The following is a 22,686-nucleotide window of genomic DNA, read 5'->3' as shown; positions in this document are numbered from 1 at the left end:
CTGATTTCAAGGTCTGAGTGCTTGAAGTGTTCATTGACTTCAGTGGGAGTTGCTTTGCTCAATATCTTCCAAGTTCAAAGACACTAGCTGAAAGGAAGTAATTTAAGCATTTTACTAGTTGAAACACAGCAAAGGTCCTTTCCACCCTATGGGACAAATTTTCAACTGGCCTGTAACGTTGCACACACAAAGTCTAGATATGCCTGTGTAAATCAGGTTTGTATTTAATGACCGATTTGCCTATGTACCAGTGAATGTGGATTTTTTTCCACTGAGGCTGCAACTGAATGTGTCTCTTAGTAAAATGAGGAAGGGAATACTCAAGGCAGTGCCAACTCAAGTGCCCTTAAGCACACAATCCAATTTTCTCATCCTGTTTAGAACATGGTAATGTGCACGGTGTTGCTTTCTCCAGTTGTTGATGGTATTGTCACTACTTTTGGTGCTTATTAGGTTTTTTTGAGTGATATATATTTGATTTAATTTGTGAATTAAAACCCTGTTGTTGTTGTTAAACCAGGAGACAGAAAGCACCAGATTCTTCTTTGTTGCAGAAAGTATGTGTCTCACACTTGAAATGACTTTAGTCCCCAAATACTAAAAGTGGGGACAAAAATAAGACAATTTGCTGCCTCAGAGCAATTTATAATTGCATTTGATTTTGGGGCAACCCAGCATATCTGATGCAGCCTCAAGCTGTGCATGGTATTTGAGATGTGTTGAATTATAGATTAGAGAACTGGAGTCCTCTGTAAATAACTGTCTAAAATACCACTGAAATAAATAAGGGTTTGTACAGAATGTGAGCAGATGCACCACAAATACACACTACATGGGAAGGGATGAAACAGCTAATGTAAGCAGGCACCACTGTGTATAGAAAGGGTGTGCATGTGGAATTAGGTTATGCAAAAGAAGTCTGGGCTGAGTATTCACCTAGTTTACCCCCAAAAGACTTCCTAACGTGAGACCTAGGCTGAACCAGGACCCCATAATGCCAATTTTTAGCACACCTGTCTAAAATACCCCACAGAAACCTGAGGAAAAAGGTGTTGAAAAGCAGAGCCGTGAGGAGAAAACGTTGTAAATAAGCTGGAAAAGGAAGCTGACATGAGCAGCGCCTTTTTTATTTATGAGAACATCCTTCCTGTGAGCAATTTCTATATCGGGTGCAACTTTGCTGCCTCCTCAGGTATAGTGTTGGAAGTAATGGGTTACCCAGCTCAATAAGGGAGGTTTTTATTTTAAGTGCCCTTGTGCTAAGGTAAAATCATTGTCTGACAGTTATTACTGATTGTACTGTATGATCAGATGCAAAAGTGATGAGTGCCATGTAAAAACCCAGATAACCATGTAGACATAGGACTTAAGATCTGTTGGGAGAAGAATCCATAGGTAACACATTCCATGTGACGCAAATAGATCCGCTCTTGCACGTTATAGCAATAAAGTGTACACAGAATGCAGTTATATAGTATTAAATCGAAAGGCTAACCAGCTGGAAGACCTTCAGGCAAATTTTTTTTATTCTGTCCAATTGCGTGGTGTGTGTATGGTTGTTTGTGTTGCACACCTGGTTAAATTTTCAGATATGGGTCCCTGCTATAGGTGGTGCCCATATCTGAAAATCTGTCAGGGCTTGAACAATAGTCATTGCTTTCCATCTTCCCAAGTCACTGAGATTTTTGGGGCAATACTGTTTGGGGTGGTGTTAGGTGGGCATAAGTAGCATGCTAGTTCAAGTTCATACAGGCTTCCTATCTCGCTGTAGTGCTGGTATTTTAACAGTCCTTGGTATTAGCAACACCTTCTTAAACTGGCAGAAATGCCTTATATGGCAATTGCTTTATATAAAACTGTTCTTTGCTTTTGTTTTGAGACTATTGGGAAATAACAGATACTAGTTCCTTACTGAAGTGGTGCTCAACCTTAGGTTTGTGGTCCTCCTGTGTACTAAGCCCAACCTTGTGCTTTTACTGATTTTAATAAGATTTAGAGTCCTCTGTATCGATTTATATTTGAAGTTCAGCTTGTTTCATATGTATTTAGATAGGCTGTTGCTATATATAGTATTGTTTTTTAAAAACAAATAAAGAAACCAGTGCATAAAATGTGTATCAGAATTATAGAAAATGGGGGGTGGGGGCACGTAAAGAGAACACAATGCTAACATCCGCCATTTGGTATATTGTGTTTGAAGCAGGCTGTGGGCCTTATGAAATGCTCTGGTGGGCTGTGTAAGGCCCATGGGCCTGTAGATTGGACACCCCTCCCTTACTGTGCCACCCTGCACTCAAGTCTAGCTGCAAACAGAAAATCAGTCTTTCCATGGAAATATAGTGAATACTTCTTGTCACAAGTTTTGATTTGTATAGGCCTCTACCACACACTTCTGTGACTATTTATTTATACATGATCTGTTTTATGGGGCATTGGTTCCTCTGAGCTTGTTACAGAAGAAATGCTAAAATGTGACTCTGATTAACTGTTTTGTTGATCAGCATGTTTTCTAGGCTGTATTTTAGTATTGAATTGATAGCTTTGCAAACAAATTTGGAAAATCCTATATATTGGAGAAGTACCCCATGTTGCTTGGTATTTATTCGATACTTGAGACTTAAGTAGTCAGTTGCTTTAATTCTGCTTTTATTAAGTACACCTTGAAATAACATGCAATTGCTGAAATACTTCATTTTGCAGAAAAGTTTTAAAAGGTTCTGAAGGCACTATAATACATATTCAGATTTGGCTTGCAGAAACGGACTGGCTAGTTCCCCCTTGTCAAGCATCTAAGATTTTTTTTTTAATTGCCATGGCTATCTGAAGATAAAGGGGTTTTTATTAAAACCCAAAAAGCCAGGTCAAACCTTTAGCTCCAAGATGTGAATATTGTATAGATCTTCTTCCCTCCCCCCCACTCCTTTAGATGTTTTGTGGGGCTTTTCTTACAGGTACAAGGTCTGGCAAGCAGTCTCCTCCAGAATTTGTGGCACAGATGGCAGGGATATTTGGGCAGTGAGTGGCTCTCATAATTACCCTTGAACATTTGTGCATCATTTTACTATAGCTCCTTAGATCCACTAAGTTGACAGGTGAGAAACCGAGGTCCCAGCAAGCCCAGATCTCTTGCATCCTTCTAAACAACACAGTAGTTCTGGCCATTATGAAATGCTTAATTATAAACACACACTTCCTGTGTTCCATGGGCTTGACCTAAAGCTCACAGAGTCTAATTGCCTTTGGATTAGGGACTATATTACTACAGTACTTGTGTTGTATGAATGCTTTCAACTCCACTTTACGTGCATTGCTGCTGGCTGTAGGATTTTTGTCCCTCGTATAACTCTGGTTCCTTGTTGTTCCTCAAACTTGAAGCTATATGCTTGTGTGCATGAGGTTGTGTTAACTGAGAAAATGAGGTCAATAGACATTTCTAGCTAGTAATTAAGGACAATAGTGCACCCTCAGTTCCATTTACACTTTGTGGAATAGGGTTCTGACAACTTTCCTTCCAGCAAGTTTTTATGGCAACAGGATATAAATATTAAACTGAAGTTCAAACTCCTATAGTTTGAAATTAGCAGTTTAGCAAGGCGAGAACAAAAATCAAGGGAACAGACTAGGCTGAAGCTGTTAATCACCCATATACTAGTAAATAGGTATCACCGAAATTGCAACATACTACTTTTCATAAAACTTGCATTATCAATTCATAAAAAGTACTCGAGGCATTGCTTAGTCACTGCCAGAACAACACTTTCCCCTACATACACTGGCTGCAGAAATCAATCCTTTGAATACATTTGACGTCTTTGCTTTTACAGTAATTCTTTCTGTTCCTTCCAACATTGTTTTAACCTGCTGACAGTTGGATTGTTACTTTGCATTAACAATTCCAAATGCAGAGAATCTAGCCTGCAGTTGCTCCTTGATATTGATTTTTTTTTCTCCATAGCTGCCAGTGTTTAATAGGTTCCAGCACTGATGACTGGCTACTTAAGTATTCTCAGCTTTTGGATTATACTCCCTTTTTAAAACTGGCATTTGGTTGCAGCACCTTTCATGATACATTAGCTAAATACATTGAGCAGAGCTAAATCATCCCTTCACACTACCTTTTGCTAGTATTCTGCTTGAAATCCACATGCAATATAAACAAGGGACTTAAACATAAATAAGCCCACCAAGCACCCATATTAATGCAGCATCAAACTCGGAACAAATCTAATGCGAAGTGCAGTCTGTGGAAAATGATTCAACAGGAAGGTGTATTGACAGTCCCATGGAGGAAATTGAAGGGTAACTCACTTGAGCATGTTAGTTTGATGGACATATAGTCTCTGCCACAGTCCTTCTTGTAGTGACAGCGCAGCCAGTTCAGGAGGCAGAGTCCGTTGCCACACTGTAGTTCTTCTTTTTTACAGGGCAGAATGCCGTCTTCATCTGAAAGGAAGAGAAACAATGGATGACTGTTACTGAAGTAGGAAATGACTGCTGCACAATGCCACAGCTCTTCTGAAAGTCCATCCTCTTTGCTGTCTCTTAGGGTACGTCTATACTTACCTCCGGGTTCGGCGGTAACCAATCGATCTTCTGGGATCGATTTATCGCGTCTTGTCTAGACGCGATAAATCAATCCCGGAAGTGCTCGCCGTCGACACCAGTACTCCTGCTCCGCTAGAGGAGTACGCGGAGTCGACGGGGGAGCCTGCCTGCCACGTGTGGACCCGCGGTAAGTGCTTTGTAGTTCGAACTAAGGTACTTCGACTTCAGCTACGTTATTCACGTAGCTGAAGTTGCGTATCTTAGTTCGAACTGGTGGGTTAGTGTGGACCAGCCCTAAAAGCCCGGTGAGAGTGAAAACAGATTTGTCTGTTTGTCAGATAGCAAAAGGGCGGGCCTCCGACTCTGACAAAAGCTTGGTATATCGTTAATCATTTATACAGTGCTGTAGACCTATGAAGGATTGCACACCGGGAAAATGTGCCCAACAAATCACAGAAGGTAAAATTTTCAAAAGTGTAGGTACTTAGGTTAAGTCAAGTCTGAAAATGGGACATGAGTGTTTTTGAAAACTTACCTGCAGTTTGTCCTAGTCTGTATGCAAAAGGGATGACAGAAAAGAGGATCAACTTAGAGCTATTTTAACTTCCAGGATCATGAAGGGCTGGACTGAGGTAGCCATGGATGGGAACATCTCAAACCCCTTTCTAGTTTGAAAAGTAAGGATGGGAACTGAATCTCCTAGTGTGTGGGCTGAACACCGTAAACATCAGAAAAATGTGCATTTGGACAAATATTAGAGCATAATTCACGTTTGGGTTTGGAGGTTGTTAGGACAGAGCAGGGTCTGACTTGCCCTTACATTTGAGCATGCTGAGATCTTTTTCTCCTACCATATGTGTAGTGGGGAAGAATGAAGAAGAATCCACTCACTCCTCAAGACCATCTCTGATCCTAGAGGAGGTGTTTAATAGCTAACCACCCCACATCTGCATATGTAGGGGAAAGGTTAACTTTGTTTCCCAATGACACAACTGATGGTCCTGTTAAGTTCCTCACCCGATCATCTCGATGTGAGGGGGCGAGAATAACTCCGGGCATGTCTCCCCTACAAATGCTTCAGCAGCACAGTTGGGGCACAGCAGCTCTGCTGCTATAGTGTAGACTCTTGCTACAGCAATGGAAGGGTTTTTTGGTTGTAGTTAATCCACCCCTTGAGAGGTGGTAGGTAGGTTAAGGGAAGAAGTCTTCTGTTGACCTAGCTGCATCTACAGTGGGAGTTAGGTCGACCTATCTGTTCCACAGTGCAAGACACTTTTCACAGTCCTGTGTGAAGCTAGGTTGACCTTTAGTTTTAGGTGCAGACAAAGCCTTTGTTTCCAATCACTATGAAGAAGCAGAAATTTGGCTAATAGGACCCCAACAATTCTGAATGATAAGAAATTAGTCATGTGGCGTTCAGGTGAAGAAATGAGTAAAAGTTGGGGTCAGCATTTATTGTCGCTGAACAGAGTCATGCATCCCAAGTCTGAATGTTCTGAGTTGTGTAACTAGAGCGGAGCGGCTATTGCAGAAGCAGTGAATACAACTACATGTTTATCTCTTCAATGTGACCGTTTTTATGGATACTCCTAAACAAGCACTTGAATTAGACACTTGCTCACACCACTGTCTGGGGAGCAGGTGCTCTTCATATCCGTGTTTGTATGCAAAATTAATGTTTGTACCCATGTGCAGGGGAAAATATTTACTATTCATCCTTACTTATTCTCCTGTTTTTGAAATGTTACTCTTCCAATTGGGAAAGAGAAACAACACTGTCATGTAGATTACCAGGCACACCCTGCAAATGGTGCTGAAGAGAATGGTTTGAGTTTATAATCTGTCCAGACTGTTCATTCAATATTTGTGGAGCACAAATAGATTCACAGAAATCAAGATGAATGTGCATACAATTCAGAACTTGTGCAAAAAATAAATCCAGCTTCAGTAGTACAGCTGGTCATGTTGTTTTCATTGAAGATGAGAGGAGAATTTCTGAAAGGTGTAAGTAATGTACATGCTTTGGCAAAAGTTTTAACAACTGGAGAAGAGGCACCTTATTTACCACTTAACTGGTGTCCATTATAGCTCTACTGCTAACTGAATTAAATAGTAGGATTCTGATGTTTAGTAATGAAGAGCACTAGGAATAGAAAACCAATAGTTTACTTCTACACTTTTGGTGCCTATCCTATACCCTAAAACTGAATTCAAGTCACTTGTATAACACCAGCTTTAACACCACACCAAATAAGTCAGATAATACCAGATCCTAGAAGCAAAGGAACAGAAAAAACAGGGTGCAGACTGGCATCCAGCCAAACAAAGTCATTCTGACTAAAGACTTTTGTTTGTTCTCCAATATTCTTAATTCAGAGCCTTTGTGTCAGCTTTCATAGCCGGAAAACCCTGCAGTTAAGAGTAATTGTTCATGATTTCCAATTCTCCACACAGCTGCTCCAGTGGAAAATGTCAGACCCCACAAATGCATTTATAAATAGCACCAGCATTGAAAGCACACTTTTACTATATGTATTAGCCCATACACTTGTAACCTGGCAGTGCTTCCATCTACAGGGTAGTAATCGAACTTTGTTTTGCAATTCTAGCACATCTTGGATAATGTTTTCTGAACAGCTACAGTACTTGTGGCAGGTACTCGAAACATGAACTTTGGGAACCTGGGCATTTCCCAAATAGAGAATTCACTGCAATCTAAAAGCTTTTTAAAGATTTTTTTTTTCTGAAGGAACTAAAATACTTTAAAAGTGAAGGCAGGCTAATGGAACCTACAGGATCCATTCCACCCTTGGTGGAAGAGATCAGATCCATTGACTTCATACAGGTCTAAGCTCAGAAAAACTTGCATGCAGATGTTCTGAGCAGGTCAGGGAAAATGCTAACAAAATTACTCTTAAATACTAAAGGTGTGTACATGCACACACACTCCTACAGCATTATTCCACAGGCTCCCCATTTATTTCAAGATCTAGTTTTAAGATGTCCTATTTTTTTTTTAAACATTCTGACCTTGTTCCAGCCCAACAGGTTTCACTGTCCTTCACTGCTTCACTTCCAATTGTCCAACACTAAGTTCCTTTCTATAACTCCAATAGTTTTACAGCTGTTGATGCATTGGCCTCAGCTGTTCCACAGTCAGGAACTGCAATCTTGCACCTACACTACAAAGATTCTCTGCTTGATGGCAAATGTCACCTGAAAATATAGCCACTGTATAGGCAAGGGAGAAGTTCTAAATGTCTTTCTTTTGGCTATTAGTCGTTTGGGATACAGTGCATATGAAAGATGCTATTACAAACTGAACTGTGGTATAATGGAGAGGAGAGGAGAGCTCTTAGGCTTGTGAGCTATAAGGAATGGTATGGGCAAAATGAGCTTCCTTGTCCTGAGAAGCAGTGAAGGCCGGTGACACCTAAAAGGGCAGGCAAAACTGACTCTTCTAAAGGTTGGTTTATAGTCAATCTACAATAGGAGACACTGTCTCCAAACAGCAGAGGCAGCCTACCCACTCCAAGGGGCTTCTATTGCTGCAATTTATCTAGTAGTGGGGGGGGGGGAGGTGAAGGCACTGTTTGAGGACAAAATATGGGTAAGGGGCTAAATTCTGTTCTCACTTATACTGGGGGAACTCCACTGAAGACAGAGTTACTCCAGCAATCCAGTGATAGTTGGGCATAGAAGGGTGACTGTCTATTAGAATAATCTTAGTGACAAGAAACCTGGAGATGCTGAACTTTCATTATAATCAATTTTTTTTACCCAGTTCACTTAATTTCATGTGTCTTCTGAAGTCACAAGGGTCTTGATTAAAAATACAGCACTCTAAGTACAGTCTTAGATGAAATTATGCCACCAAAATTGGTGGATTGGTCTTGTTTCTTGACATCTGGCAAACAGCCATTTCCATTCCTGGGCACTGTAGTCCTCTCCTGTATTTCTGGCTTTTTTTTTTTTTGTACAGTTGTATTAATCTTTCTCTTGGCTACCTGGAGCCAGCACTAGAGCAGAGATTTCAGCTGGGCATCGTGTTGCAGAACCCAGTCCTTTCTTAGTATTTTGAAATTTGATCTCGCATCTGACCTATCCTCGCATGCAGGAATCACTGAGTGAAATTCTGTGGCCTATGTTACACAGGAGGCCAGACTAGATGATTGTATTGGGGCCCTTTTAGCCCTAAGTCATTTAAATGTTTTTCATTTAAATAGGGAAAATATTAAATGGTGTCATAAAAAGGGGTGGTAAATCCTGAGAGAAGTGATATGCATTGAATAGCTTTGTGCTCAGTGCAAATCCAAACAATGGATCTTACTCCCCCCACCATGTTTACTGCCTTCCCTCTGAAAAGGAATCAGCTTGGTACAATTTACATCATAGCTAATTACCAAGTAATAGTGACCTTGATTAATGTATTGCTGACTGTGAGTAGCCAACATTTGTGTGGATAGAATACAAGGACAGTGTATATATACTTAACACTCTGAGCATGGAAACACCATATTTTAATATGCTAACTGAATGGATTCTAATTCCCAAAGGCATTTTCCTTTCTGAAACATAGACTGTAAGCAGAAAGGTGTAATAAAAATGTCCAATTGCCAGTACATAGTACTCTGGAGAGGTGCAATGCTTCTTGACAGTGACTTCACTAGTCATATGCTAGGTGTCACTCAGATTCTTATTCACATTTTTATTCCAGTGGTGGCAGACTCAGAAACAATGCAAATTCATGCAGTACTTGGTGCATCTGATTACAAAAGGTCCTAGAATTCAGCATTCAAATCAGTGTAGCACCACTGATGCTACCCCACTTTGCTTTAGTTGAGGATCTGGCCTCTATACACTAATGTAATCATAGGGTGTCTTTGAAATTTATTAAACAATATAGGTGATTCAATATTGATTTTGATATTTTGGGTTCAAGCACTGTATTTGTTTCAGCAAGGGGTGGCTTTTGGCTTTGATTATTGGGTAGCCAGTGAATCTGATCCAAATTGAAGACCAATCTGACTTTGTACATGACCTAATGTGTGGTGTGAGCAACAAATTGCTTTCTCAGTTGATGTTTCTATCTTGGCACAAACTTGCATAAATTAAGTGAATCTCCCTACTGATGCATGATCAGAAAACAGCTTTTTCCAGAGGTGCCAGGCAGTATTTACAATAATTATATATTAGTAAAAACTGGAGCTGAAATTAAATACTCTATTTTGAAACTTTCCATAGAAAATTTAGCAAAATTGACACATTCTCTTGAAATACTTTGCTACAATTCTCCCAGTGCAGACACTAGGCCAGCTCAGTCCATAGCACTACGGGAGTTCTTGGTAGCATAGCTGCCATAACTTAGATAGTGACCCCTTCCCACCTCTCCTGGTCTGAGAGTTCTGTGCTGCACTCAACTGTCCCTTTAACTTAAGTACCCTATACAAGGCCTATAAAACCTTTTAGCCTTGGGTGCCTTGTAAAAATTCATCCCCGGCTGGTAGTGAATGAGTTGTTACCATCTGATTTGGTTGTGGGGGGAAATAACTGGTATTTCCTATAGCTCTATTTGAAACCCAGAAGTTGACTAATCTGGACTGTCAGTCTAAAGGTTAGCGTAAACACTGAACTTCCCAGGATTGGAATAACTTTCAGTTGTTAATAAGTGTGTGTCAAATTGACAACTGGGATGTAGAAGATCTACCCAAAAGTTGAAAAACTATTCTATGCTATTAAAATAAGAACTGTATTTTGTATATCTTGAGAAGAATACATAAATGGATGATGCAATTACCATAAAATTCCCTTTTATTCAAATGACTAATTGGATTATATCTGATTTGTGTACTTGCTTTGGTATCAACCAGCTGAGTCTGAAAATGTGCTGATTACTCATCAGCAGAATCTGAGGTTGGCTTTCTACATAACCCCAGCATGTCCATAGTTAAAGGAACACTATCGGATTTAAAATCATGGCCCTGACTTTCAGCTGTGTTCTGGCACTGTAGCCAGTGATGGGAGGGTCTCACCAGTATAGATGGAATCCTCTAGGGATGCAGAGATAGTATAAGAACTCTTGTGGCTGGAGGATAGGGTTAGTACCTGAGGGCTTCCTGCACCTCAGAGATCCCAAGCCCCTTTGCACTGTTGGCATTTAGAGCAGCCTTTCATTGGAGTACTGTCCAGCACACAACTATTCCAGCATTGGCCAGGTAGCTAAATGCCACTTTTACACCCCACTCCTGAGTTGCATTATGCAGTCTTTGGCTAAAGAAGAAGATAAGAGCTTGATACGTGGAAACCCAAACCAGATTTCCTTACTCCTGTTTCTATCTATGTGCTGCTGGTACCAAAACCTCAGATCTCATACCCTGAGCTTTGAGGAAGTTCCAGTTGTAGGAACTTGCATTATTGACTCACCACTGCATTATTCCACCTTTCTTTCTTTTTTTTTTTTTTGGTACCGGTATAAATCCATTGAAATAAACAGTAAGACACTGGCATAGAGGAGTAACACATCAGATCCATGTTAGGGACTTGATTCAGTGAACTTGGCAACTGGGCCCTTTCTGTCTACAAACTGTTGAATCAGGACTCCAGATCTAAAGATTCCCCAAACATCAGGGAAGTTCAGATTTGGATTGCATTTCTCAAACTGGATAATGGGAGTGGGATCAGGACCCCATAATGTCTCCACTCAGGTATTTTAACTAGGAATCGTTTGCCCTTTTTAAAAACTATTCTAGTTTTTTCTGTATCTGCTCAATCTCCATTAAATTGTCCTGTAAAATATAAAGTTTGCCAAGGGAAAAAGGGGTTGTGATAGACAGCAGGACAAAAGCATACTGATGTTCTGCTCTTCCTGGGTATTGAGGGCTTCCAATCAGGGCATGACATTAAGTAACATACCACACAGCTTGTGCTCTGGCACACAATAGAATGAATGTATTGTAACTGCTGTGTCAATCTTATTTAACATCTTGGTTTCCTTTCCAAGGGAACATTTGATTTTTGCACATTTGTTTAGTTTAAGGAATTGGATTGTTAAACTGTACTAACATACTCTTCAAAATGATGAAGGCTAAAACAGCAAAGACATTATCCTAAACGAGTTGATGGTTTTTGTTGCAGAAGGGATTGAGTTCTCCATTACAGAGCACTGGCTGGGCTGCTGGCACTGCATTTCAGACTGAACATAGGTCACTTTGGATGCCACTTTGGACAAATATACGACTAATTACTGCATCTGGTGACTAGATGCTATGGTCATGGATGCCCTAGCAATACCTATGATAGACTGATAGCATTAACTGGTCATCCATGGATTCTATTGCTCACTTGCACTGCAGGGGTTGGGTTCAGTTGCAGAATAGAGAGGCCATGGCAACAGGCCTGACCATGCTGCCTGTAGAAGAAGGGATAAGGGCAGGGCATGGAGAGGAAAGCATTCTGTGCTGATGTGCTAGGATCCATGGGGATGGGATGGGTTTGTAAATCCAAAGTCCTGGTGCCTTCTGCATGCTCTCTAATCCCTGCCCCTGTAGGGAGCAGGGGTTGGGATTTCTGTGCAATGATTTTTCTTTTTTAATGGACTTTTTTTCTCCTTTTTGGGATGTCTTAAATTGTCTCTAACTACATGTTTGTACAGCAGCTAGTGTAATGGGGCATGATCCTGCTTGGGGGAGGGCAGCTTTGGCTGTTACTGCAATCCAAACAGTAAATCACGATGAAGGCCTACTATCAAACTATACTTAAAAGTCTAAAGGTAAAGACTGAAGGACCCAATCCTAAAGCAAAGCTCAATGAGATTTTTAGCCTTAAGTGCTTTAGGATTGGGCACTAAATGTCAAGTGTTAATGTAACAATCTAGTTGGTGTGTCATGTGTTCACCTCTGTTCCAAGTTCATGGAACTTAGAGGTTTGTTGCAGCTCTTCATTTAACAGCCTGGGCTTATAGCTGAAGCTGTGGAGATTCCAAGCTTTTAGCTCTGGAGGTCCCTGGTTCAATCCTTAGTGTCTGCTATCTAAGTGTTGGGCATAGCTCATTCAGGAATCAAAAATAAGAAGGAACTTTACCCTTTGCAAATAAATCAAACTGGTGCTGTGTAGGTTGTAAAAAGTCTGACTTCCTAAAGCATAACTTTGCTTTTTTTTTTGCACATCTCTGCACTTATTGGTTCTGTCTGGGGCCAACAGTGGAAGGCATTTTTGGTCTGACTGGAGCAATCGCAAGAAAGCTTGCCCTTACGATGAATTTGGCAGACTCAAGAGACCGGGATAAGCATCCGAGTTTTAGAGCACTTATCTGAACTAAACCTCCCACCCTTTCGTAACTCTCCAAGCACAACTAATAATCCAGCTATTTTGAAAATCCTGTGCAGAAACACAAATGAGATGCTTTGGGAACTGTCTTACAGCACTTCCCACATATGGTATGTGAGGCTAGTGGGGCACTTCATCGGCGGTGCTAGGATTCACACCAACCTTGGAAATGTATTCACTGGGAAACCAGAGGGGAAGGAGCAGCATGCCAATAGGCCCCAGTGCGGGACTTCTGGCAAACAAAGGGAGGTACAGTATGAGAGCATGTCAGTCTTCAGCAGAGATGTTCCCATCCTCTTCCCCATTATTTACATACTTCCATGCTAGCAATATAATTACAAGGAAAAAGTAGATAGTGAGGCGTAAGAAGCCCAATGAGGTTAAAAGGAAATATTACAGAGAGAAGCTACAAGGGAGACAAATAAGGAGCAAAAACTCTCAAAGGTTTGGGAGTGGGTGCTCAACTGCAGGATATTTATAGGACTCTCACTTGTGTGTGTGTGTGTGTGTGTGGGGGGGAGGGGAAATAACCCTTTAAAAAGCAGCCACTGATAGTCACACACCCAGTTTCCCAGTGTGCATGTTCCCTCCCTGCCTAGAAGTCGTGGTAGGAGGTGCTAGAGATGTATGAAAACAAGAGCTGGCAAGAGTTAGCATGTCCGCCCTTACTTTTATTTTTCATATCTACAAAATCCCTTATCCTCTGTATCATGCCCCACTGCTTCCCGCCCTTGACTATTGCTTATTTTCCTTGCATTCCATCCAATATTGTCCTGTCTCTGTTCTCAGCTCATCTGCTGCAAATCATAATTATGGATCTTTTTCTGAATCTTCTGTGCCATTCTCATTCTCTCTCAAATCACTCCGACCCCCCCACCTCAGCTTGGCTTTTCTCTCAATCTAGTCCCTCACCCACAGCACTCTAGATGCCTATTCCAATCCTGTGCTTGCTCTGTTAGCCCCTAGTATCCCAGTCTCTATTTCAGCCATTAAAGAACCTTCTGAGCTTCATTTGACCCACAATCTTCGTAGCCTCTCAGAACTCCTGAAGAACTTCATGTATTGCAACTCAACAGAGGAATTCCCATTGCCTCCAGCAGATGCCATTATGAAATCAGTGTTGGCCACTACTCCCTACACTAACAATGATGTGCAGATAATGGAGGGGAAAATTGCCCTCCCTAGGTTTATCCTGATTCCATGCTGCTTTGTCCTGTATTCTGAAGAGAATACTGAACCCTGGCAACAGCAGCTTTTTCTCCCCCACACCCCGTCCTTAAGCTATGCAGCATACATGTGCCAGCATCTCTGACAAAACTGTTAAGTGGGTGGGCTGGAAATGCAATCACCTCCAAACCTGCAGGGTCAGGGGAAATCTGCATTTCTGTACAGACTCCTCTGTGCCTGGAGCTTTCTGGCCCCTGGAAAGAATAACATCTTGCTCTTATAACACAGGCAATCCAGACTGAAATGTAGGCTAGAAACAGTCAAAAGAGATTCTAGGAAAACTGCTAAGAACCTGCAGGCAGGATGACAATAGCTGGAAAAGGGAACCCTGATTTCAGGAGACATTAACCCAATAGTGACTGAAATGAAAATGATAGGAGGGCAAATGAATGGGGTGTGTGTGTGTGTGTGTGTATATGTATATGTATATGTGTATGTGTGTGTGTATATATATATATATATATATATATATATAATATGGAAGGGCTCTAACTTCTCAGTAGTGGGTGAAGGACGTGTTTGACAGGCTGAACTTGGATTACAAGCACTCTGGGGATGCAACCATCCTGTCAAAACACTGGAGCCCAGGGGGCGAATGGGGGGCACTGCAACAACCACCATTGGTACCCTGCCCAGGAGGAATACTGGAGAGAGCATGCCTGCGTCTCCCCCAGGGATGTTCCATGTGTTCTCTGTATCAGGCAATAGGATGGTGCAGAGTGTTCCTCCAAGTGTGCTGGCCAAGCCCCATGGATTTGTATGTAAGGAGAGGGGAATGACCCCGCCTTTTTCTATCCCTCTTCAGAGTGCTTTGCTCCCAGGGGAGAGGGAGTGAGCAACTTCTGCTCTCCACAAAGCAAAGGGCCTGTTGTGGGGCCACAGAAAGGCTTCCCACAAAGGGAGTGGGCATGAGGCTTCGTACACATCCCTCACAGAGAAGACAGTTCCAGTCCATTCCTTCTGTGAAATAGGAAATAAGATCTGACAAAGACAGGGAAAAAGCCCCCACCTACCCCCAAAAAAAGTGGATACATTATAAAGGGTCTCTTCTTTGGGCATGTAACATGCTGCTGGGGACAACCAAAGCTGTGAGCCGCTACTACCCCTCTGCCTCCGCAACAGCGAACCTTGCTAGAGGTCAGACTGTCGGCTCCCAGCCACCCCAGTGTACCATCCTCACCAGCAAACTCCTTAAGGCTCTTCTGACCATACCTTACCTAGCAGGTAAAAAATCTGTGAATTCCAGCCTCAGTTTCTCAACTGTTCCTCTGCAATGCACAGCTCCTGTCACTGATCATTCATGAAGATATTAAATTCATTGCCCTCTTAAATGTAAGCTGTAATTTACTGTCTCTTTAACTGAGGCAAATACACACTTCTCTTTAAGCACAGCACTGAGTTGGTTTATAACAAGTTGATTAACAAAAGGACATAGGCTAAGTGATACCAATTAGCAGGGATAAAGGTAGAAATAGTTACAAGCAAATAGATAAAAGACAAACTAAATCTAGCAAGATGCAGTCTTTGTTCAAGATGGTTTCTCTCACCCACGGTCTCCTTTCTAGCTTTGTCTGGCCAGGCTGCCCAAGATCCATCAGAGATGAAATCACTTGGTTCCTTTGTCTCCTAAGGCAAAGGATAAAGATGGAGTCTCTGCTCCTTGTATCCCTAAAGGGATGTCCTTATTTCACAAGTCAGGAAGCCCCCTGCCATATGCTCCCTTATAACATGCAGTATGGCAAGGGGGAACAAACTGTAGGAAAACTGTGGAGAGGTGCAGGGTAGTATGTGAGCAGGAAAGGTACAAAATCCCTTTCTTTGTATAACTATCTCAAGTCTCTTTGCAAAACATCCACCTGTAAAAAGGGGTTTCAATCGAGGCGCATAGGGAGCAGTTGCTCTGAGTGACCCCATCCATTGCAGATTAGTTATTGCAGCTCACGTATGGCAAAACCTGCATTCCTCCTCACTTCTGTGGGCATGGATGATTTCTGCTGTGGGGTGGCTTTGTTTTGCATGGAGAGTGGGGCAGGATTTGGGAACATACACAGGTGGCCTGCTCCTCCTGGCAGCACAGTTCCATAGGGATCCTTGGATGAGTGGAGGCTGGAAATGGCTGGTACTGGTGGATCTGTTTGGTGATTCAGTCACCTATGCATTTCCACCATCCATTGTGCACGGAGATAAGAATGCAGAGACTTGCAGCAACCTCTGCTCTTCCTGTGACTGCTTAAATAGTGTACAATAGCCACTGGATCCATGAAACCATTGATCCACAGGCCCCTCTCAGATGTATCCCCAAGTTAATCTTTGAGCTGGAGCACAGGGAGCCCTGTGCTTCTGTCAGGCTCCTTGATTCCTGGGCAGGGGGACTGCACCAATTTTACTATGGAGGAGGGCCCACAGAGGCTGGAGGGATGGGAAGAAGCAGGATTTGTCACTAGGAACAGAAGCTGAGCCTGCAGTCATGGCTGCAGAGTGACTATTTTGTTTGCTTGATAAGGATTTGGTTGTTCATGAGTTAATGCTTATTCAACCTTCATCCTCTTCATGGAGTCAGAGCACAGCTGGCAGCCCTGTAGTCAATGACAACACAGCCTGAAGCCAGCTGTGCTGCTGCTCTGTGTGTGTGGGGACTCAAGTGGAGCACTGAGGCGATGGTCTCCTGAATGTCTATTCAAGGATATGGAGGATTAGGGGCAGGATATTCTGCAGAATTTTCTCAGTAGCGTCTTTTTTTCTGTTTTCTTTTTTTTTTAAATGGCCTTGCCCTTTGCTGGTTTCATCTTCATGTCCCAGGGGACAAAGCTACAGAATTTCTGAATGTGTCCCTTCACGTTTTTGAAGCTAATTCTTTTAAGGGCAAGTTTTCAAAACCTGCGAAGTTCAAGATGAGGCAATCAAAGAATTGTTTTGAAATCAGGCCTGTCCTCCTACCTGCCTAACTTGTGCATGCATTTATCCTGATTAACACCTGTCACTTTGGCCTTTTGACTTGCATTCATAAGCTGAATTGCATCTGCAAACTAGCTATACAACTGCACATGTATCGCTGCCTGCTTTTAAATTATTTCTTCAGAGGGGGTCACTGGGAAGTAAAAGAGGCAGTGACTTGAGGGGAGGAAAGCTAGCTTGGAAGACTGTGTCCTGCTTGCTTAGCTATGTGAACAACTTTGGCCCATGTTCACCTAACTATCAAGAGCCTGGGGCTGAGGTTCACGACTGCAAACTGAACTGAAACTATTTAAAGTTATTTGTAGAACTGGTTAGAATTTTCCCCCTCATTTCCATCCAATGTCTTCAGTAGAAAAGCATTGGTCTTTTTATTGAAAAACCAAACTTCTTCTTTTCAGATGGCAAACTTTTTAATTGAAAACTTGAAACTTTGGGCAGAAAGCAAACAGTTTGTGGAAAAACTTTCATTTGACAGAAAAATAGGTTTTAGACTATTTTTTGTTGTTGATGGAAGGCTTTCTATCATCCCTGTTAATGTGCAATTCAAGTCAAATGCTTCACCCAGTCATACTCCTGAATTTTAATCTAATCTCTGAGCTCTTGACCACCAAACTATTGGTTATTCTGGAGGTTGGGGGCTGGCTCTCCTGTTCTGGTTTTGACCAGAGATTGCATCCTGGACCTGAGAACTTTCCCAATGAAAGTTTTTGGCTATGACAAATCCAATATTTTCTCACATGCACAAAATTTTCACCAATATTTTGTTAGGAAGTAGAGTCAAGACTACTCCCTCCCACCCACCTGCTCAGGAGGGTGAGTAGCAACCCCGTGGATGTTGCACCAGGCAGAAGCATTAGACTGGCCATAGTCTGAATTTCTGGTTTGGCCATCTCTAATTACATAAGTTAGGTACAGAAGAGTTTTACAATTCTCATTACAACCATTATTTTAATTAAAAGCAATTACCAAGGTGCAGAGTCTGGCTGAACTCTGCTCGTGCATGATCCTTTGTGCAAAGGTGGGAGGGGAAACAAAGTTGGCTTAAAGACAGAACAACACCGGGGCTGCTCTAAAATATGCTGACTCCATCAGCCCCATTGCATTAGGACCCTCTGCTAGCCTAGATTCCACGGGCACACAAGGTACTCTAGACATGCTCTCTTGTACACCAGCCAACAATTGCCTAATGCAAGGGGTTGATGGGAGAACGGGGAAGAAGCCTGCATTGTCACTATCTGTGCTGTACTTGCTATATGGATATACAGAAGACCTCCGTCTCCAGGGCTGCCAGTCTGGCAACTTTCACAAGTATGAAGTTCTATTCAAAAGCTATTCTTAAATCTCTCTTGACTGGGATTTTATCCTCAGTGTCATTAGAAAATGGTGCATTGCACATGTGTGGTTTATCTCAAGCATGAATTTCAATAGTCATTACAGCATGGGTATCTGTGATTTGCATGGCCAGGAATTTTAATTCCTTCTACACTGCTGCAACACTTTTTTTGCTGTAACTCTGGGATCAAGGCCTACCAGTATGCAGGGATCTAATGCAGTAAAACGCAGACAAATACATTTTTCTTCTGGAGTGATGGAGATGGAGTTTGGAGGGACAAGGGAGGGGAACGTGAAGGAATCCTGCCGGGGGAGGGAGTAGGAAAAAATCTCTGGGGGAGAACAGGGATGAAGAAACTACTTTGAGAGGGGGAATATCAAGGAATGTGGGGATGAGGAATGGATGGAAAGTGTGACAGGGACCCCAAAAGTTTAACAGATCTGGATCATATAGGTAGACTAGTGCTATGTACTTGAACTGTGAATCTCATGCACAGTTAGCCGAATGAAAAAGATTTGTTAGAAAATGACTAAACAGTACTTACTCAAATACAGAAGCAAGTACATGTTATAATTAGTTTGTTATGGCCACAGGTTCCCCATGACATTGGATGTTTTTTTTGTTATCAGTCCTGTTTTCTTAAGCAGCCATTTAGTAGCTTTAATAAGATGAGCTTTTATAGTTGTCCATATCTTTTGGAAGGCCACTGTTGGAAGCCCTTCCCCCTTTTTAAAAAAATCTGACATTTGGGTGATGGTGGTTGACAATATCATCATCAGCAATGTTCAGTCAATATCTGCCTTCTTGAATTTGCTTTAGAGCCCTAGTCTGGCATGTTTTTGCTAGGCGTTCCAGTTCAAAGCCAAACTGAAGTTATAGCAAATACCTAATTAAACTCTGAAAGTCAGCCACTTTGATCTCTTTAGATTTGGCAAGTAATCAGCTTTATGGGTCAAATTCTGCTCTCTGTTGCAGCAGGGCCCAATCTGCAAATATTAACAAGAACAACTCTTCTTACTGTAGTCCCACTGAGCTCACTGTTCAGGGTAGCATGCTCTAAGGTTCGTAGTGTTTCCAGGCCCTAAATGTGGAGTAGTTCCACTCTCTGTATTTACACCTATGTAACTGAAAGCAGAATTTGCCCATTGTCTCTCTCAAACTTCAGACCTAACCTGAATTATTCTTACTACGATGAGGGTCCAGTTCTTGTTTTTGTTATGGAAGAGTTAATCTATTTACATTATTTCAGCAATACTTCCTCTGTGGAAAAAATGTCTTAGTCATCCTTCATATATCTTTATCTTCACTTTTCTTTGCTTAGTAGGGTCCTGATCCATATCAGAACCTGTTAGCATGGACTTCTACATCCATCTGGATTCCCATTGAAGTCCGTGCTAGATTTTAGGGCCTTAAAGTTAATATTCCCTATTAAGATTTTTCATGACTACCCCAAAAAAAAATCCCAAACAAAATGAACATCCTAAATTCTGATTAATTTTAATTGTCATTTTGTAGACCCTTCTCTTCTGACAGTAACTGTCAAAAATGGTGTGGAATTTCTGAAACCATGGGCAGCTTAATGTCCACCTAGCCAGATTGCAAATCAAAGATGTTTAAATAGCAGGAAAGAAGGCAAATATATCTAAAGAATTTGAGACTTTAAAAGTAACAATTTTACAGGCTTTGTTCTCAGGCAAATTTCCCTGACTTCAATGAGGTTTTTGCCTGAGTAAGGATTGCAGGATTTGACCATTAAATAAAGGGGACCTTTAAATAATGGCACAGTTCTGTTAACACAATTGTTTTCTTAGGCAGAATGCTATTTGCTCTTTACTGGATTGATACCTTATCTTCTAGAAGACTGTAAATATAATATTTGTACAACTGTACATGACTGCAAGCATGCCATGAAAGCAGTTTTTTAAAAAAAGGATTTACTTACAGAGACTGGAATAATTGTTGCCTATTCCAATGTGGATGGAGCTTCCAGAGATGAGAGGAAGATGTAAGAAAAGAACTAAGGAGGGAAATAAAAAAAAAAAGTCCTTAATAGCAGTTTTGTTTCAGAGCCAGATGTCATTTGATGACACAATTTGTTGCTAAAGTGCACCCACTCTCTAGTGACAGAGCTGTATATTTCAGATTGTGAATCCACAACAGATGCAGTTTCCATGTGTAAATAAAATGAGTTGTTGCTTCGAATTTCCTAGGAATCAGTCTATTTTAGGAAGTGCTATTATACAAGACTTCAGTGCCTCAAGGATTCCAAAAAGCCATGTTTAGACAACAATGTCATGCAAATAGGCTAATTATTATTGTTAAGCATTTCATCAATTACTGAAATGGGCACCTACCCTGGCAAGGCAAAATAATGCCATCCTAACTTGCTTACATAAACTAGCTGTGTGCCAAAGTGGGGCTGGAATAGTAAAATGTATCCTGGAATGTATACAAAATTTCCCACTATTTTAAATATTAACTACTTTAAAGACTTAAATTTAAATAAAATACAAGTGTACATTGTATAGGCAACAAAATCCACACACAAAAAAGTAGCCTAAATCATAAAAGATGTCTTTTTAGGAAGATAATTCAGATTCTATATTGTTACATAGAAAACCAGAATTACTAGATTTTTTTAAAAATTGGATATAATGAACAGCTTTAGAGCTTAAATTATTTTTATATTAAGTCTTTACCCCCCTCTATACTTAACTTTAATACTTATAAAACAGCTGGAGAGGGCGAGCATGTAAATATTTCTAATCTTGTCCCCTTATCTAGTAAGAGAGAAACAGCCCACTCTGCAGTTCTCGTTAAAGGCGCATAGCCCCTTAAATTAACGGAGCAGCGACCCTGTGTTTAACACTTTTTTTTTTTTTTGGATGAGTAACTAACACCTCTCAAACTTCCCCCATCAAACCTGCACGCTGATACTGTACCCGAATGATGGGTGGGGGGCAGGAGCCACCGACACGCCGCACATCCCAGCGCCTATTCCTCCCTCCCCGTCGGCCGCAGAACGCCCCAGCCTGAACTAACCCTGCCGGCCGGCCCTGGGCTCTGAGCTGCCGTGCGCGCTGTGCCTAGGCGGGGCCGTGCTGGCCCCTGGTGCAGCCCGGGGCTGTGGAGCTGGGCGGAGAGTGGGTTTCACCCCGTGCGTGGCGATGCCTCTGCAGGGCGGTGACCCCCGTGGAGGGCTGGGGCGAGGGGCAGCCCCAGGGCACAGCGCCCCCATCCCTTACCCGAGCACACACAGGCGGCCGCGCTCTCCATGCGCCTCGGCGGCAGCTCGCGGGGCTCATGGGCGGCGGAGCAGCAGCAGCGGCGGGGGAAGAGGCGAGCGCGGCTCCCAGGCGCTGACGCTCCCCGCCGCCTTCTCGGGTCTGGCGGGCCGGAGCAGCAGCAGGCGGCCCGGCGGGGACCAGGCACCCATGGAGTCTGCGGGCGGGCGGCGAGTGACCTCAGCCCGGCAGGGGCCAGCAGGCGGCGGCGGGTCCCTCCCAATGGCCGGGGGCCATCGCTGTCACCCCCCTGCCGGCGCGCGGGGGAAGGGGGGCGGTGCCAGCCGCGCGGGGGGGGGGCTGGTGCTCGCTGCCGGCCCGCGGAGCCGCTGTCCTGCCGGGCGGCGGAGCCCGGGATCCCGCAGGGCCAGGGCAAGAGCAGCCGCTGCGCGGGGAAGGGAGCGCGAGCGAGCCGCGCGGCGGAGCGGGGCCCCCGGGGGCTGCCAGATCACCCCGCGCAGCGCTCGTCCTCCGGGAAGGTCGCACGGTACCGGAGGCGGAGTGCGGCGGTGACTTGCCCAGCGCCAGGCGGGGCGTGTAACAGCGAAGGGCTGGTCATCCTCCAGCTAATCCTCAAAGGCACCGGGGGTGCTGAGCGCCTCTTAGAGTTTGGCTCCCTGGTTTGGGGTGCAAATAGCTTCCTCCGGCACCAGTGCTTGCTTTTTGTTCCCTTCCCTCCCCTCGTGCTGATGAGACCCAGCCTTGGGCTAGGGGTTACTTGGAGAACATTTTTTTGAGGGTGTGTGTGTGGGGGGAGAACATCACTTCGCTCTCCGTGTTTCCCTTTTGCCTTCCCTCCTGCTCTCACTGTCACTTTGGGGGAGGGGGTAGTGAGGACAGGGTTGAAAAGGTTCTGCTTTGTTTGTAAATACTCTGTGATTTTCTTGCTCTGAGAAGGTGCTGAACGCATGGTCAACCTGTGGAAATCGTTGCCAGGGGATGTAACTTGTGAAAGCCAAAGGTATAACTGTGTTCAAAAAAGAACTAGATACATGGAGGATGGATCCATTGATAGTC

General features: G+C 42.9%; 1 protein-coding gene across 1 annotated transcript in view; it reads right to left on the bottom strand.

Moving 5' to 3' along the window:
• The window catches only part of BEAN1 (brain expressed associated with NEDD4 1), a 106,202-nt gene extending 84,245 nt beyond the window's left edge, over positions 1-21,957 (bottom strand). Inside the window, exons 1-3 of the mRNA XM_034788364.1 lie at positions 21,631-21,957; positions 20,328-20,402; positions 4,309-4,443 (exon numbers count right to left, since the gene is read on the bottom strand). Coding sequence (XP_034644255.1) covers positions 4,309-4,443; positions 20,328-20,402; positions 21,631-21,661 — 241 coding nt within the window. The 5' untranslated portion in view covers positions 21,662-21,957. The remainder of the gene's footprint in view (positions 1-4,308; positions 4,444-20,327; positions 20,403-21,630) is intronic.
• Between the last annotated feature and the right edge of the window lie 729 nt (positions 21,958-22,686).

The sequence above is a fragment of the Trachemys scripta genome, chromosome 13 (assembly GCF_013100865.1).
Source record: "Trachemys scripta elegans isolate TJP31775 chromosome 13, CAS_Tse_1.0, whole genome shotgun sequence".
NCBI lineage: Eukaryota > Metazoa > Chordata > Testudines > Emydidae > Trachemys > Trachemys scripta.
Note: the sequence above shows the minus strand (reverse complement) of the source record. Positions and strands in the feature narration are given on the sequence as shown.